We start from the raw sequence: 14,936 nt of genomic DNA, 5'->3' as shown, positions 1-14,936 counted from the left end.
GATTTCTATTTGCGCCAAAAATAGGTGTTTTTGTCTTGAAAAGTTAAAAGAGTACCTCTTTTCGGTACCCCTTCCTTTCCACCGAGGGCATGTGACAGGGCTGAATTTTTGTTATGTGGGAGACGAGAGTCGTAGCTACGTGTAGACAACTCATACGGTAGCATTAATCTTCGGGAAGGGGGTATAGTCTATACGTCTTTGAGGTCCCCCCAAAAATAGGTGTTTTTCACCTGTAGTAGCTATGATAACCCTAAACAAGGACGCCAGCGCCGACATCAACTTTTGAAAGAAGACAGAAACAGAAATGTTGAAGTTACTTCTTCTATTCAACTACGAAAGACTTAAATGAAATGTAACTCGTTAACTCCCCACACCCCCTGTAAAAACTGTACTCCCCACACCCCCCATGTAAAAACTTTACTCCCCACACCCCCCATGTAAAAACTTTACTCCCTACACCCCCCTGTAAAAACTTTACACCCCACACCCCCCTGTAAAAACTTTACTCCCCCAAACCCCCCATGTAAAAACTGTACTCCCCACACCCCCATGTAAAAACTTACTCCACACACACCCCCTGTAAAAACTTTACTCCCCACACCCCCTTGTAAAAACTTTTCTCCCCACACCCCCCATGTTAAAACTTTACTCCCCACACCCCCATGTAAAAGCTTTACGCCCCACACCCCCCATGTAAAAACTGTACTCCCAACACCCCCATGTAAAAACTTTACTCCACATACCACCTGTAAAAACTTGACTCCCTACACCCCCCCTGTAAATACTTGAATGTCCTCGCCCACCCATCCCCACTCCCCCGCCCCCCAATGCTGTCTCATAAAATGTTTCATGTTGTTTACTTAAGCTTATTAATACGATACACAAGGTTTTGGCGGATTCCCTCCACTGTCGATTTTTTGAGGAACACGAACTTGGTGGTCGCGTGCCCGTCCAAAGTCTCGTTTACCTGTCTGGTCGTCGGGGTCGTCTTCGAGGCAAAAACATTGCAAAAAACCAGTCGCAGTACAGTCTCGACATTGTCTGTCCAAACTGTCTCGTCCTCAGGGGTCTTTTCTGTCCTATGCCTAATGCCAGTCCACATCCTACTGCTTTCCGTCCCTCCTGTCGTCGTAGTCGTCGATTGCTTGTCGGTGTCCTGCAAGAAAGCAAAAAAAAAACAGATAACCATAAGATCTCTGATTCCTCTTCCTCGTTGGCGTTTCTTATGAAGGGTTATTTACCTGGTCAGTGTTTGTCATAGTTCCCGCGCGTGGAAACTTAACGCCACTGGGTCCTGGCCCGTATGTCGGCGTCTTGCTCTGTGCAATAAGAAAGAAAAAACACGTTTAACACGTTTGATTATGGTACCTTCTGTGTGGTTGAAAACGAAATTTTAGGTTATAACTCGTACCTTCTCAGTCACGCATCTCATGACCTTGGCAGTCGCGACGGCGTTCTGCCTCTTCTGGCTCACCAGATATTTTTTTTGTACTTTTTCTGTGTGGGTCATGTGGGACGACAATGTTTTTAGTGACTCTGGTTGTTCTTCGAAGCACTGAAAAATAAGTCACATAAAGCCATTAACACCGGTTTAGAATGTTAACGCTAAGAAAGAAATATAATACAAAAAAGTTATCTGTTTCAATAGATCATTTTTTCCTACCTTGGAGACTATCGTGTTTCTCAGGAGTGTGGTTGAAATGTGGCTTTTAAGGCCAGTGTTCAACCAACACGAACTTATGCATTTCGTGACCCTCTTTGACAAAATCGGGGCGCCGGTGGTGTAAGACAACCACATCGGTCCCATGACCTTCTCCCACTGGTTTATGGGTATTCTACCTCTATGGGAGAATTGAAGCAAAAAGAAAAAAACGGTGATCAGTTTGTTACGAAGCTTGCAAATTGTGGTGCCGATGACATATTACAATAGGACATGGCTTTACCTAATCTCCTCCACGTAAAAGGTAAGGTCCATGAATACTTGTAACGTCTTCGTTCACATACTGAAACAATTATTGGATCTAGTACAGTAGTAGCAGGCATATCACATAATATAACACATGCTTGGACCTAAGATGTTTAAAAAGTAAGGAACGAACTTAACTGATTGTACCTGGTCTCCATAGCTGCCCTCAGCATAAACTGCAAACGTACATTTTCTGCAACACCTAACTTCACATCAAACTACAAAAAAAGCATCATATCAGTCAAAATCTTAGAAAAGTTACAAATGAAACATGTTGTTACCTCATAGAGCTTGATGATAAACTGACACAGGGAAAGTTAATTAAAAATAACGGATATTTTTGGATATATACATTAATCTTAGATTTCGTGTATAAACCACGTTGTCAATGGTCCTGACCACAAACTTTTTCAGGTTCCTTACCCGCAACTTCCTGGAGTTTTGAAGGCTGAAATTGCAAATAAACTATTGCATATCCCTACACCAGTTTGAAGGGCCGCATTGCAAATAAATTAATGCATATCCCTACACTAGTTTGGATGGCTGAAATTGCAGATAAACTAGTGCATATCCCTACACTACTTTGGAGGGCTGAAATTGCAAATAAACTAGTGCATATCCCTACACTAGTTTGGAGGGCTGAAATTGCAAATAAACTATTGCATATCCCTACACTAGTTTGGAGGGCTGAAATTGCAATTAACTAGTGCATATCCCTACAGCTAGTTTGGAGGGCTGAAATTGCAAATAAACTATTGCATATCCCTACACTAGTTTGGATGGCTGAAATTGCAATTAACTAGTGCATATCCCTACAGCTAGTTTGGAGGGCTGAAATTACAATTAACTAGTGCATATCTCTACAATAGTTTGGAGGGCTGAAATTGCAAATAAACTAGTGCATATCCCTACACTACTTTGGAGTGCTGAAATTGCAATTAACTAGTGCATATCCCTACAGCTAGTTTGGAGGGCTGAAATTGCAAATAAACTAGTGCATATCCCTCCACTAGTTTGGATGGCTGAAATTGCAAATAAACTATTGCATATCCCTACACTACTTTGGATGGCTGAAATTGCAATTAACTAGTGCATATCCCTACAGCTAGTTTGGAGGGCTGAAATTGCAAATAAACTAGTGCATATCCCGACACTAGTTCGGAGGGCTGAAATTGCAAATAAACTATTGCATATCCCTACAGCTAGTTTCGAGGGCTGAAATTGCAATTAACTAGTGCATATCCCTACATATAAATAGAGCTATCAAAAAGCCCAATCCTTGAGATAAATTTTAAGTTGGTCTGACTTCATGAAGTCTTATTTTTACGTTGACACAGCAAGGAACTATGTAATTAGATCCAGATCCACTGGATATTACATTTGAAAGAAAACAGAGAAAAGGAAAAACCCTTCCCAGTGGCTGCACTGTTCCCAGAGACCTATTCTTTGGGAGTTTGAGTCGCAAGCCCTATAGCCACCGATTTCCTAAACATGGGCGCCTCTCCCTCTGCCAGAGCCTCCTCCCAGTTTAAAAAGTCTAGCTTATCTAGATTTTAAGTTATTTTTTTGAGTAGGTTTATTCATTATGTACTTATGATGGAGATTCGGTATAAGGGAGTCCAGGAAAGGGTTATTTTTTTAAAATGTTTCAAAGGATTGTTTTTCATTGGAGCTAATAACGTCAAATTTTACAAACAAAGAACTTGAAAATAAAGAACGAAAAAATAACCTGTACAAACAGGAGTACAGAATAAAGAAGCAGAAAAAAATGCGGGAAGCCAAAAAACAAATTCAAAAGAATGTAATGAAAATATATATCACATTGTAAATGTTAAGATTGCACAGATACAATAAAATATTTAAAGCAATGAATGAAACAAAATGGAAGAGAAAGCAATGAAAGAGAATACAATTTTTGGATTTTGTGAGGAAAACTTTTCCAGGGTCTGGCTCTAATGTACTGGAAGGAATACTTGTGGGGACCTTTCTATATAGACATCTAATTTGGTAGAAGAGTAGGTACAAATACCATTGCAGGGATATTTGTCTGGTTTGGTGGTAAATATAACACATTTTACCATGCCCCAAACTGACTTCAATTCATTAAGGGCATTAAAGCAATAAACATCCACTAACTTTGTGTCAAAATATGAGCTCTCTGTTACATATGTGATGGTGTGTTAGCACATTGCATATAACTCCTGACTATTCTGTCATCTGTGAATAGGACTGCATAATGCAATTTTAGTCTAGTATGTTAATTATTTAATGATGTCTATTTTCCTCAAGATGAGCTTCATTCTCAAAAGTTATACCTGTACTTACATTTTATGCCTTTGTTTGCTAGTTGGGTCATCTACTTGGTTATTTTTCAGTGGAACAGGTGTCACTTAACTGTTTCTTCTCCTCTTTTCTGCTTGCATGTGTTCCTCTCATTCCTAAATTTGTCCATCAACTTCATGCTCCAGTAATCCTGTTTCAAAAGGAAATATAAATAATATCGAAGGCTCTATGTTCACATACTAGGTAATCACCAATCAAAATAAATCCCATTCCAACCCCATAGCTTCAAGCACACACACATCTAATCAAAAACAAACACATGCTGTTCGAAAGCAGTTATTTCCTATTCACAGTTGGTTTTGTCTACCAAACATACTCTGAAACTCTCTACAAAGACAACGATGCACAGACCTGACCTTGGCAACCTAGGATAAGGAATTATATTTTACCCAGCCCAGACACAATAGCATGTGCATATCAACATTACTTACTACAGGATGAGCTCCAGGTATGGCTGCCTTTTCCAGGAACGGGTACACCCCGCTGCCTCTGAGTAGTGGGCAGTTCAAGTGCAGCTCGTAGATTGCGCAACAGCATGTCTCTTCCCAGTCCTGCTGTCAGTACACTACAACCAGTTTGTACCTACATGTAATGAAAGAAATTAATGAAAAATAATATGGCACAAAAGAGGGGTATAATTAAGAAGACACTGCAACTGCGTGTCCTCTCCAAAGCCTCTCCAATTCCGGCAGAATATGATCATCAATATCACAACCCTCTGAGTAATGCAAGAAGTAAGACTCCATTTGTTCCTGCAAGCCAATGCAGAGATGTAATTGTTGAGAATGTCACCATGGATACATATGTTATTGATTACCATCACAGTAAGAAGTTTTACTTACTTGGTGAAATGAAAAGAAGAAGGGGTTACAAGGTACAATGTCCAGGCAATGAGAGCTGTTCAGCAAAGACGCCCTATTTCCGAGATGAACAAATTGGTGGAAAGATTTGTGAAACCAAATTACTTACTGGTAAGAATCCCCTAATGGTAAAGTGTCTCACAACTGATGCTGATGGCAAGGCATATACAGGGTTCAGTAGAAAAATGGCTGTAACTACTCATTCTGAAACAGTGAACCTGTTAGATCAAGTTCACCTACTCAAGTCACTCCGCAGAGCACTGACTATTAAAGCAGTATTCTCCTCTGATATGTTCCTGCAAAAACTGTGACTTAGAAGCACAGGTAGAAATACCTGGGAGAAACTATCACTGATAAATTGGAGTGGGATGAACATGTAAAAACTGTTCTAGCAAAACTAATCAGCGTATGTTCCTATTACAGTAGCTTAATTCATTCAGACTCGACCTACTCTCATATCTCTGTTCTATATTAAAATCGGCAATCAAGACCACCATTACATTCTGTTTAGCCGCGTGGGGTGAAAATACTACTGCTAGAGACATGACCAAGTTAAATAGACTAGTTTCTAAAGCAAGGAGAGTTTGTCGGTCACATGACCTCAGTTCAGTAGATGAGTTGCTTGTCAGAGTATCACAGAGTAATATGAAGTCAATCATGTCATCCCAACATCCTCTGGGGCATCGGGTAGATTACAGCAATCAAACAGGCAGACTAATTGTCATGAGATGCCGAACCGAGAGATACAGGCGTTCTTTCTTGCAAAGGGCTATTCTCAATCTTGGCAATGAATTATGTAGGAAATAGGCAAATTTTATGTGCCAGAACATGGACGTAGTAGTCTTAATTTTTCGTTTTAGGAATCAGATTTTATGTATTTTCGATGTATTTATGATTGTTTTACTGTCTGCTTTACTGAGGTGGAGTGAATGCCAATTCCTTTATGGTCAATTAAGATTCTTGACCACTACAAAGTTGTGAGAGCTTTATCAACATGTTTAGACTGCCTTGCAAAGTGCTGCAGTGGAAATCATTCATATTGCCCAAAGCATTCATTTCTATGCAAGAGTGGCAAGAAGTACACATTTCCATGTATGCCAAATGCTAAAAAGGGTTCTCTGCTAACATCCCACACTGACAGCAGGAAGCTAAACAAAATACTTGAGACACCCACCTACAGCAAACATTATGGTCCACTCGTTTTGAGACTTCCACTCAAAAGCAGATGTCATCAATAAGACTTTCACTGACCAATCCAAAACATAGTACCACATTTTCATGCAATGGTCAGTACAGGGACTACAGTTCCATAGACATAACATATAATGTGCCTGGAGAGTCCATAGCTCGGAAGATGGAAGCTGCAGTATTAAAGGTGAGCTCAAATCGTCCATGTTTCCAGACTCTGAAACAGATGCAAAGAAAACAACAGTATGATAGATTATGTAAGAGAGGCAGAGCATACAGAAGGAGGAGAGCACAACTCAGAGAGAGAGAGTACAAGGTACATGGTAGAACTAAAAACATAAACCAATCCAGCATCTATAAAAGACATCAACTGATTCATGACCAGTTACTCTAGGATGAAAAACTACACTGAAGATAAAGATGACAATATTTATCAGTGATGCCAGTAATTTGTAAACTGAGTCTATCCAGACTCACTGTGATGAGTTAAAACAGTATCACTCACTCAGGGAAGTAAGCAATCAAGCTGATGACCATGACCTTGGCAAGTGCCATAAAACTTGCAAGGCCTTCTGCTGTTGTTTGCACTGCAAGATACTGCTGAGAGACATGACACCTCTCTCCACATGTAGGCTGTTGTGGCATATGTAGGAGCTAGCAAATGGTTTGTTCCTTAATATTTCTTTACTTTGCACAATACTTTGAAGAGCATATATGTCAGAATGTGGACTCTGCTGCCTGCTGGCTCTTCTCTTACATAGCTGCCAGGGGTAGCATTGTGAAAATAATGCCATATGCTGGTGCCCCTGGCTTACTGATGGTGTAGGCACCTGTCCACATTCTGCATCCCTTGTGCCACTTGGTGGGGCTGATGTATGGTTTGCCAACTTTTCGTTTATGTCATCAGCCCATGCCATCCAATCTTGGTCTGACATTGTAAAGGTGTGAGCTTTCCAGTTCCATATGTCTAAATGTATATAGGCCTATGCTTATTCTGAATGCAGCTTGGGCTCAGTTCAGCTGATAGTTAAACCACATTGAGTAGTAATGTATGCTTTGAAACTTCTGACTGTCGCTTTTGCTCTGCTAGGTACACTGCACAGTCGTCTACTCACGAGATCTACAACTTCACTATCAAATAAGCTACATGTACTACTTAGTGAGTGTAAGTCTGTGATGGTATAAGCTCTGAGGTGATGGGTATCACTTTCACTTTCCTCCTTTGAGGTAGCTGAGGTTTCCACACCTACCCATGCAATCATTCCATTCTTTATCATAAAGTTGAAATTTGATTTCTTCTTGAATATGAAACAATTTCCTAATTTTAAGTTGCTAACTCTTCAACCTGAACAACTTGTTTCTGTTCTTTTAAGGTGAGGTCAAAGGTGTGAGGAGTTCATAAATACTGCTTTAGTTTCAGGACAATAACTTCTATCTCACACTTTGTTCTAAACTGCAGTTAATCATTTGGATTCATTCATATAGAGTATATTCCATAAAATGTTGTTGCACTTTTACCTTTCCGAAAGCGGTCCATTACGTCTAGTTTATCTTCACTCACTTCCCAAGTGCAATACAAAATATGAGCCATCGTTGAATAAAGTTGCAGGGTCTGGCTTAATTATTATTGTGTGACAATGCTGGCTGATTTAGACACTGTACTCTCTGATGAAAAAGAAAATGAATGAGATTACAGCACATTGAAATACTGTTGTGAAGCTAGTAATGGTGTAGTTGGAACAGCAAAGTTGATTTTATAAATATCTATGAACATCTACAGCTAAAAATACTCTTCATGATCCTTACACTTGATCACCACATTGCTGTTAACATCTGCTTTGAATAATGGCAAAGTACAGTGATAAGTAGAACTCTGGCTTTCTTATAATTAATGTATTGTATGACTCTACAACATCATATACATGGCATTCCCTATCAAAGCAATCAGTGTCCATTTCTTGCACAATGAAATAGCACTTGAAAAGGTGAAAAAAAACATAGTTTGAAATAAAGCATTAGATTTATAGTTGGCCCCATCACAATAGTCCATCACAATATCTGGATTCCTACACAATTGACCATTAACCACATGAATGTTTGGACAATCTTTCACATCAACCCGATTCAGCTAAATCAGTTTTAACGGTTCGATCTCTTTCAATATCTAGAAGATTTGAGTCAAAAAGTTTCTTATATTCATTAGAAACTTCATCTAAACTTGTTCTGGGTAATTTGTGATTTCTCCAATTTCATAATATGTATTTCACATGGCTGTATTAACTTCTGTGTTGATTTGGCAAGTGGGAACCTGGATTACTTATGTCAGCTTCATATTTGGAAATATCAGAACCATTATCTTCACTACTGATGGGAATTTGTATGACCACATCATTCCTCATAGCCAGAGTCTCACCCATATGACAGTTGTTATGAACCTTTTTTTAAATGTTTCTAAATGAACCAATTGTACATGTTAATCTTCTTACAACTGTTTATTCAACATCTATGAGAAAAGGTTTCCTCATGTAAGTGTATGTGGTGTCAATGTTCCAAAAGATTATTGAACCTTTCTGTCCAGCACATTTTTTGGGCATTTATATGTAAAATTCCACCTGTTTTCTGCCATACTACCTTTGTGGAAAATGGCGTCGTGAAACCCTGCATTTCTGTACTGTAAAGAAAGAAAAAATACATAACTAATATCCTGGTTATCAGTACTGAAGGGCTCATTTATTATTAAATTACAATTCATTCTTCTTAATTGTAGTTAACCATAAACATAGATTGAAAAACAAATCTTGTCTCTTACTATTTTCATAACCAGAACTGCATGTGATTTCCTAACATATATAGTTCACAATCAGCTATCTGCGGTATTCTGTTCGTAAAGTGTTTGTGTAATGCGCGGCTGAGCAAGAGTCTTTCCAGTAAAGATGTTGGAAAAGGGAAGATCACTAATGGAGTAAATAAAAACAATTAAATAACTGTGGACCAGGTGATAAACAAACTTATATTCTTAAATGCAATTTTCCCAGATTAGTGATAGTAATATACCTAACATGTGTTCATCCATGGGTGTGAGAGCAATTATTTACTCTGTCACTGTGAATTTCCCTCATGCAGTGGCATTGCTGGCACAACTCTTGCTCAGCCGTGTTCATGTTACATTTGCAACTTTAGAAAAAGTTAAGCTACCGTCTAAAAGGTTAAGTTAACCTTCTAAATTTCTAATTCAAAAAGTTTAAGAAGGTTGGCTTCTGCAATTGCATAGGCCTAAGCACACGATAAATGCTGGAACTATTTAGTTTAGTTTAGTAAAGAAACATGATCATGAGGGACACTCAAGTCCCCATCAAAGACCCTATAGGAGAAAAAAAAACTGAAGATACAAGCACTCTTACCCGATTACAATGCTGAAAGTGCTTGTCTAAAGGATTTTTAAACCCATTCACACTACAGTACTTGCAAGTACAACTTTCTCAGGCCAACCATTCCACTCATTCACAACCCTAGAAGAAAAAAGTAATGCCGAATCTAAATGCAACTTTGTGACTTTTGGAGTTTAAGATAATGACATCTGGTACAACTACTAGTATTAGCAAACCTGAAAAAGTCAGTGAAGGATAAAATGTCAAAACGATACACAATCTTGAAAACCTGAATGAAGTCTCCATTTGAAATTTCTCAATATTTGAAACGCTTTTAAAAGAGACCTCCAAAGAATAGTTTGGTGTCATCAGCAAACTTCTTAGCTGTACACAAAATATCTTCTTCAATGGCAACAAAACACAAGGGACCAAAAACAGACCCTTGTGGAACCCCACTAGTAACGTCCTGCCAATTACAACCTTAACAATGCAAGCATACATTGTTATGTTAGGCTACACCACATTCATGCGAGTCTGTTCATTAATATTCTGACTGACATTGATTCTTTTAGTTATAGCGTACGCAGTGTGCGTTGTCTTCCTAGCCTATCGTTACAAGTTCACTAGCTAATATTAATCAAATAGCAACTGCATTAATACTACTTACTATTTGTCCTATAAACGACCCAAATTTGAATGATAAATGTGCAGATCATTGACTTTCAGTAAGATGCTAAGGCTATGCAATACTTGGTATCCCGGTGGCGAAATTATTTTTCCCACTTCGACGCGGCCATATTAGCATAATGGGCGTGGACTATCGGTCGTTGTTACGGCTTATTGGTCTACGTCACAGACTATGCAGTGACATCTCTCGGGTGTTTGTTTGGGTGCTGAAAGTTCTCAATTAAGTTACATGTCAGGGATTCTAGTACACGTACCAGTGTAATAAATAGCATAGTACAGAGGGACATTGCTATTTAGGCATAGTTATAGCAGGGAGCTGCTACTCTAACAGTAACAGCTCCCTGGTTATAGTTAATACAGACGCAAGTGACAACTGTTTCATAAAATGGGTAGAATATTTCAAGTCCGTAACAATACCCAGTAGCGTACGTAAACTAATGATGAAAGCACGTAGGCTCCTTACTGCAGTTTAAAAGGGGGTTCATTTATAAATGAACAAATAATTTAGAATGATGGATAAAACAATATGGGGCACAATACAATACATGTATCTTTGTAGGTTTTTAGCATTGAAAGGTCAGTGGGCCTACCTGGTGTAATATGAAGTGTAATAATCAATACCACGGGAGGTTCATTTATAACTTTTCCAGACCCTGCTGTCACGGGAGGTTCTTTTCCAAACTTTTCCTGACACGGGAGGTTCATAACACATCTAATAAACAAACACAGTTTGATTTTGTGATGGAATTTACCTCAAGAGCTCCAATAAGACCCGATTGACTGGGAGAAGCAGTCGCACATCATCATGGATCTCATGAAGTCATGTCTTAGGCCTGAGTATATTGGGCCTGAGTATATTAGCTGAGTATATAATTAAAGAGCTATATACGTAAGAGCTCGAAGTCGAAGTCACAAACTTGCCGGCCTCTGACGTATTCATAAGCCACGCCCATGTGGCCGCGTCGAAGTGGGAAAAATAATTTCGCATCCCGGTGACACCAGAAGAGGATTTTCGGTACAAAGTTGATATGACCTGCGGTCTCAGTAGTACTAGTAGCATGGACTCTTCGAAGTTCGGACACCTAAGCCTTAAAACACCCCAAAACTATATCTTCTGGTATAAATCACCTGAAAATATATTTGATATGGTGGGAGAAGTGTGTTATATTAAGATACACGGCCAAACTTATCTTTCCTGCAAACTGTTTTCACGTTGTATTCCAAGAAGATTCTTCGCGATTGTGGAACTGGTATTTCTTTGCTACTGTAGAGTATTGAAAAGTTCGAAGACCCGACCCACAGTGTGGCGCTGGTGATAAAATTGGTGGCGCAGTTGCTCTTTCAGTAATTATAACAGACTTCATAGGTCTCACTCATTTTATTGACAAATATGTAAGCATCGAGTTAAATTAACTCGTTGTATGTAAGCTCGAGTTAAATGAATTCATTTAACTCGTTGTATGTAAGCATTGTATGTAAGTACTTACGGTAGCATACGCCCATTAGAAAGCCCCATTGACTTACACAATAAATCACCAAAGTAATGTGGTCTCTAAGTCTAGATAGAAGTTTTCACTAGCTTAACGCTACCCATCACCGGATAGCTGACAAGTTGGCCTTTCATGGCACCATCAATTTTCCGTACCATGACCGTGAACATTTTTTGCTATCCGAGCCGGAAGTTTTCGTCACTTGTAAACAAACCTCTTCACTCAGTGGTAAACAAATTTCCTACGCTGCTCCTGGGAGGCCTAAAGGGGTCTAAAATTGCCTCAATTGACCCAATTTTCTCACCACATTTACTTCTATTGATGCTCTTCAACATGCAAGCCACAAAAAACTAGATTATGATTGATAACAGGTCACAAAAGATGTTCTCCTGCTGCTTTTTGGCACTTTTCCTGAGATAGGAGAACACTTGCCGCGGATTGATATAAACGCTAATAGGAGTATGCCACCTTAAATGTGTCGTCTGCACATGTCGTCTGCACATTGCAAAAAGTTTTTGATTTATAACTTTCATATGGGGCCGTGTGAGAGCGTATCACCTGTCGACCAATCAGATTCGGTCCCTCATTGGAAATTGTCTCTAATTATACGGCTCGTTACTATACTTTCTTTCATTCTACATGCAATTGTTGATGGGTTTGAACCAGCGTTCTAATCTCGGAAACGAGCTAGGTGAGTGTTGCCAACGTTGTCATCAGAGAATTCCGCTCATTAAACCAGAACGAAAAATGTAATTTACGTTTCTTCCGGAAAACAATAGCTGAAATTGAAAATTGTTGCCTAGCACGCTGCACAACATATATAGGCGTAAGTTAACCTTAGGCCTTTAATTACACTTTACTCAATGTGTTATTAATTACAGTTAGGCCTAGACCCTAACTTTTTAAACCTGTACGTACTAAGAACTCGGCCTTTTGTCCAAGATCATGTGGAGTATCTGTTCCGATTTGATGGGAATCGTGATACACACCTGACGATGATCACACATTCTAGACACCAGGGGATTTGTGTTGATAGCACAGGGGCATATCTAGTGGTGGTTGGGGTTGCGGGCGCCCCCTGGTTAAGAAAAAGAAGAGAGAAAAAAGCGAAGCAAAAAGGGAAACTAGAAAGAGGGCGGGGGGGGGGGGGGGGAAGAGGAGGAAGGAGAGGAAGGAAGGGAAAAGAAAAAGAAGAAAGAGAGAAAAAGTAGAAAAGGACGCAGCCCTCACTTCGTGAGATTGTTCCTATTTGCATGAAAACGCTCGCCCACAACCCTACGCCCCACCCCTCTAATCTCTTCTTGATGAGTTACGAAACTTAATTAATGACCTTTGCCCGTAGTACCAATACCTTGAAAAAATCTGGCAACACACCACTTCATCGATAACAATTAATAGGGTTGTGTATTAGTGACGTCTAGAGGTCGGGCACTGACCTACATGTAGTGTGACCACTCCCGACTTTTTTCCCTAGACCAGGCCCCGAAAAATCGCAGTGATCCCAAGGTCACTGTACTGTATGGATATCCAGCAATATCTAGCAATGAAAATCCCAAGATCTCCCCTGTCTTTGAGTAATGAATTCCTAAAATATTAGTTTCTCCATAGTACCACCACTGGTCTAACATGTGTTATGGTGTTATAACACACTTCTTTTATTACTGATCAACGGTCATCACCTCTTCACAGATTTTTAGAAATCTGCTGCGACTTTGAATACTAATAACATGTTCTACAGCCCTATGTTATTGTATTCCAAAGTCGGTTGATTGGATCATCAGTTACAAATGAACTAACATATAGTGATATGACTAAGGAAAGAGAAATGTATGCCATTTCACCAATTTACCAAGACACGACTGTTAAAAACTTATTTTAAATCACATTTCATTAGTAATTTTGGAATCCCAGTTAACTGTTGTGAAAGCAAAAACCTTTTGTCTACAATTGAATAGTTACTAAAAAATAACTAGAAATTGTCCAGTTAATTGTTCTTCATTCATTTAATTCCAGATTTATGACCGATTATACTGATATCATTGCTCCTGACGATGATCCATATGCAAGTGATGATGACCAGAAAGCTTATTGAAGAGAGTTTGAGGAACCTGGACGATACAAGGTAAATTTTACAGTTCAATAGTTCAAGAAAAATGGCATCTGATTATATTGCCAGATTGTGTTAATATTTCTACCTATATTTACATCGTATGATGCAGTAAATAGGCTGAATGCGTTTAATATCTCATATATTGTCGTTTATATGTTTCTATTCTCTTACTTTGTATTATTCTCTGTATGTACCCCAGGAGAAAATTCCTGTTAATACCTGTTACCATTTCAACTGGTTTTAACCGGAACCAACAGGGACTAACAGGTACCTGTTAACGACAACTGGTTTTAACAGGTATTGTGACCAAAACCAGTTTATACCAGTTAATTACCTGTTGCAACAGGTAAATTACCTGTAAGCTGTAACAGGTACCAGTTGGTTTTAACAGGTACTGTACCTGCTAAACCAGTTGCTATCAACAGGTAAAATACCTGTTGAAAACAACTGGCTTAACAGGTACCTGTTGAAAACAACTGGTTTAACAGGTACCTGTTGAAAACAAATGGTTTAACACGTACCTGTTACACCAGTTGCATTCAACAGGTACCAGTTGGTTATAACAGGCATCTGTTAAACCAGTTGCTTTTAACAAATATATCTACCAGTTGCTCTAAGCAGGTACCTGTTAACATGTAGTGAACAACAGGTACCTGTCAAGTTGAAACCGGTAAATTTTCGACTATTCCGTGTTTATTGGATCATAACTGGTGTACATTATGTACTTGAACTTACACAATTTCAACTTGCAAAACACAAATTGAATCATTGCTAGAGGCTAGAACAGGACATGGCTTGACAAAAGTAGGTGCCGGGTAATATGGGGCTACAATGGCACAAACAAATAGTAAACTTTAATAGAATGAGGGCGCTATTGTTATGGGTTGTGAACAAGACAACATCTTGTTCTGTCCTCAAGATAAA

General features: G+C 39.1%; 1 protein-coding gene across 11 annotated transcripts; it reads right to left on the bottom strand.

Annotated features, from left to right (window-relative positions):
• Positions 1-798: 798 nt before the first annotated feature.
• LOC139973094 (uncharacterized) lies at positions 799-11,888 on the bottom strand. Of its 11 annotated transcripts, none has more exons than XM_071979570.1 (10): positions 11,541-11,888; positions 8,989-9,028; positions 7,876-8,022; positions 6,344-6,574; positions 4,741-4,891; positions 2,114-4,439; positions 1,664-1,841; positions 1,412-1,555; positions 1,242-1,319; positions 803-1,156 (listed from the first exon to the last, which is right to left on the bottom strand). In XM_071979570.1, the coding sequence occupies exons 6-10, from the start codon at positions 2,137-2,139 to the stop codon at positions 857-859; spliced, it is 726 nt and encodes a 241-aa protein (XP_071835671.1). In that variant the 5' UTR covers positions 2,140-4,439; positions 4,741-4,891; positions 6,344-6,574; positions 7,876-8,022; positions 8,989-9,028; positions 11,541-11,888; the 3' UTR covers positions 803-856. The 11 variants fall into 11 exon arrangements, with proteins under 11 accessions (XP_071835689.1, XP_071835671.1, XP_071835654.1 ...); XM_071979553.1 differs by lacking the exon at positions 11,541-11,888 and adding an exon at positions 9,759-10,483; XM_071979561.1 differs by lacking the exon at positions 11,541-11,888 and adding an exon at positions 10,393-10,473.
• Positions 11,889-14,936: the final 3,048 nt, after the last annotated feature.

Source organism: Apostichopus japonicus, chromosome 2, assembly GCF_037975245.1.
Source record: "Apostichopus japonicus isolate 1M-3 chromosome 2, ASM3797524v1, whole genome shotgun sequence".
NCBI lineage: Eukaryota > Metazoa > Echinodermata > Holothuroidea > Aspidochirotida > Stichopodidae > Apostichopus > Apostichopus japonicus.
This window is presented reverse-complemented; position numbering and strand designations above follow the sequence as displayed.

Coding starts and splice junctions, on each gene's coding strand:
- LOC139973094 (XM_071979570.1), bottom strand. CDS start 2,139: ATGCTGAGGGCAGCTATGGAGACCAG. Junction 1,320..1,411: donor TGAGATGCGTGACTGAGAAG/GTACGAGTTATA, acceptor CTTATTGCACAG/AGCAAGACGCCGACATACGG. Junction 1,157..1,241: donor CTATGACAAACACTGACCAG/GTAAATAACCCT, acceptor GCTTTCTTGCAG/GACACCGACAAGCAATCGAC.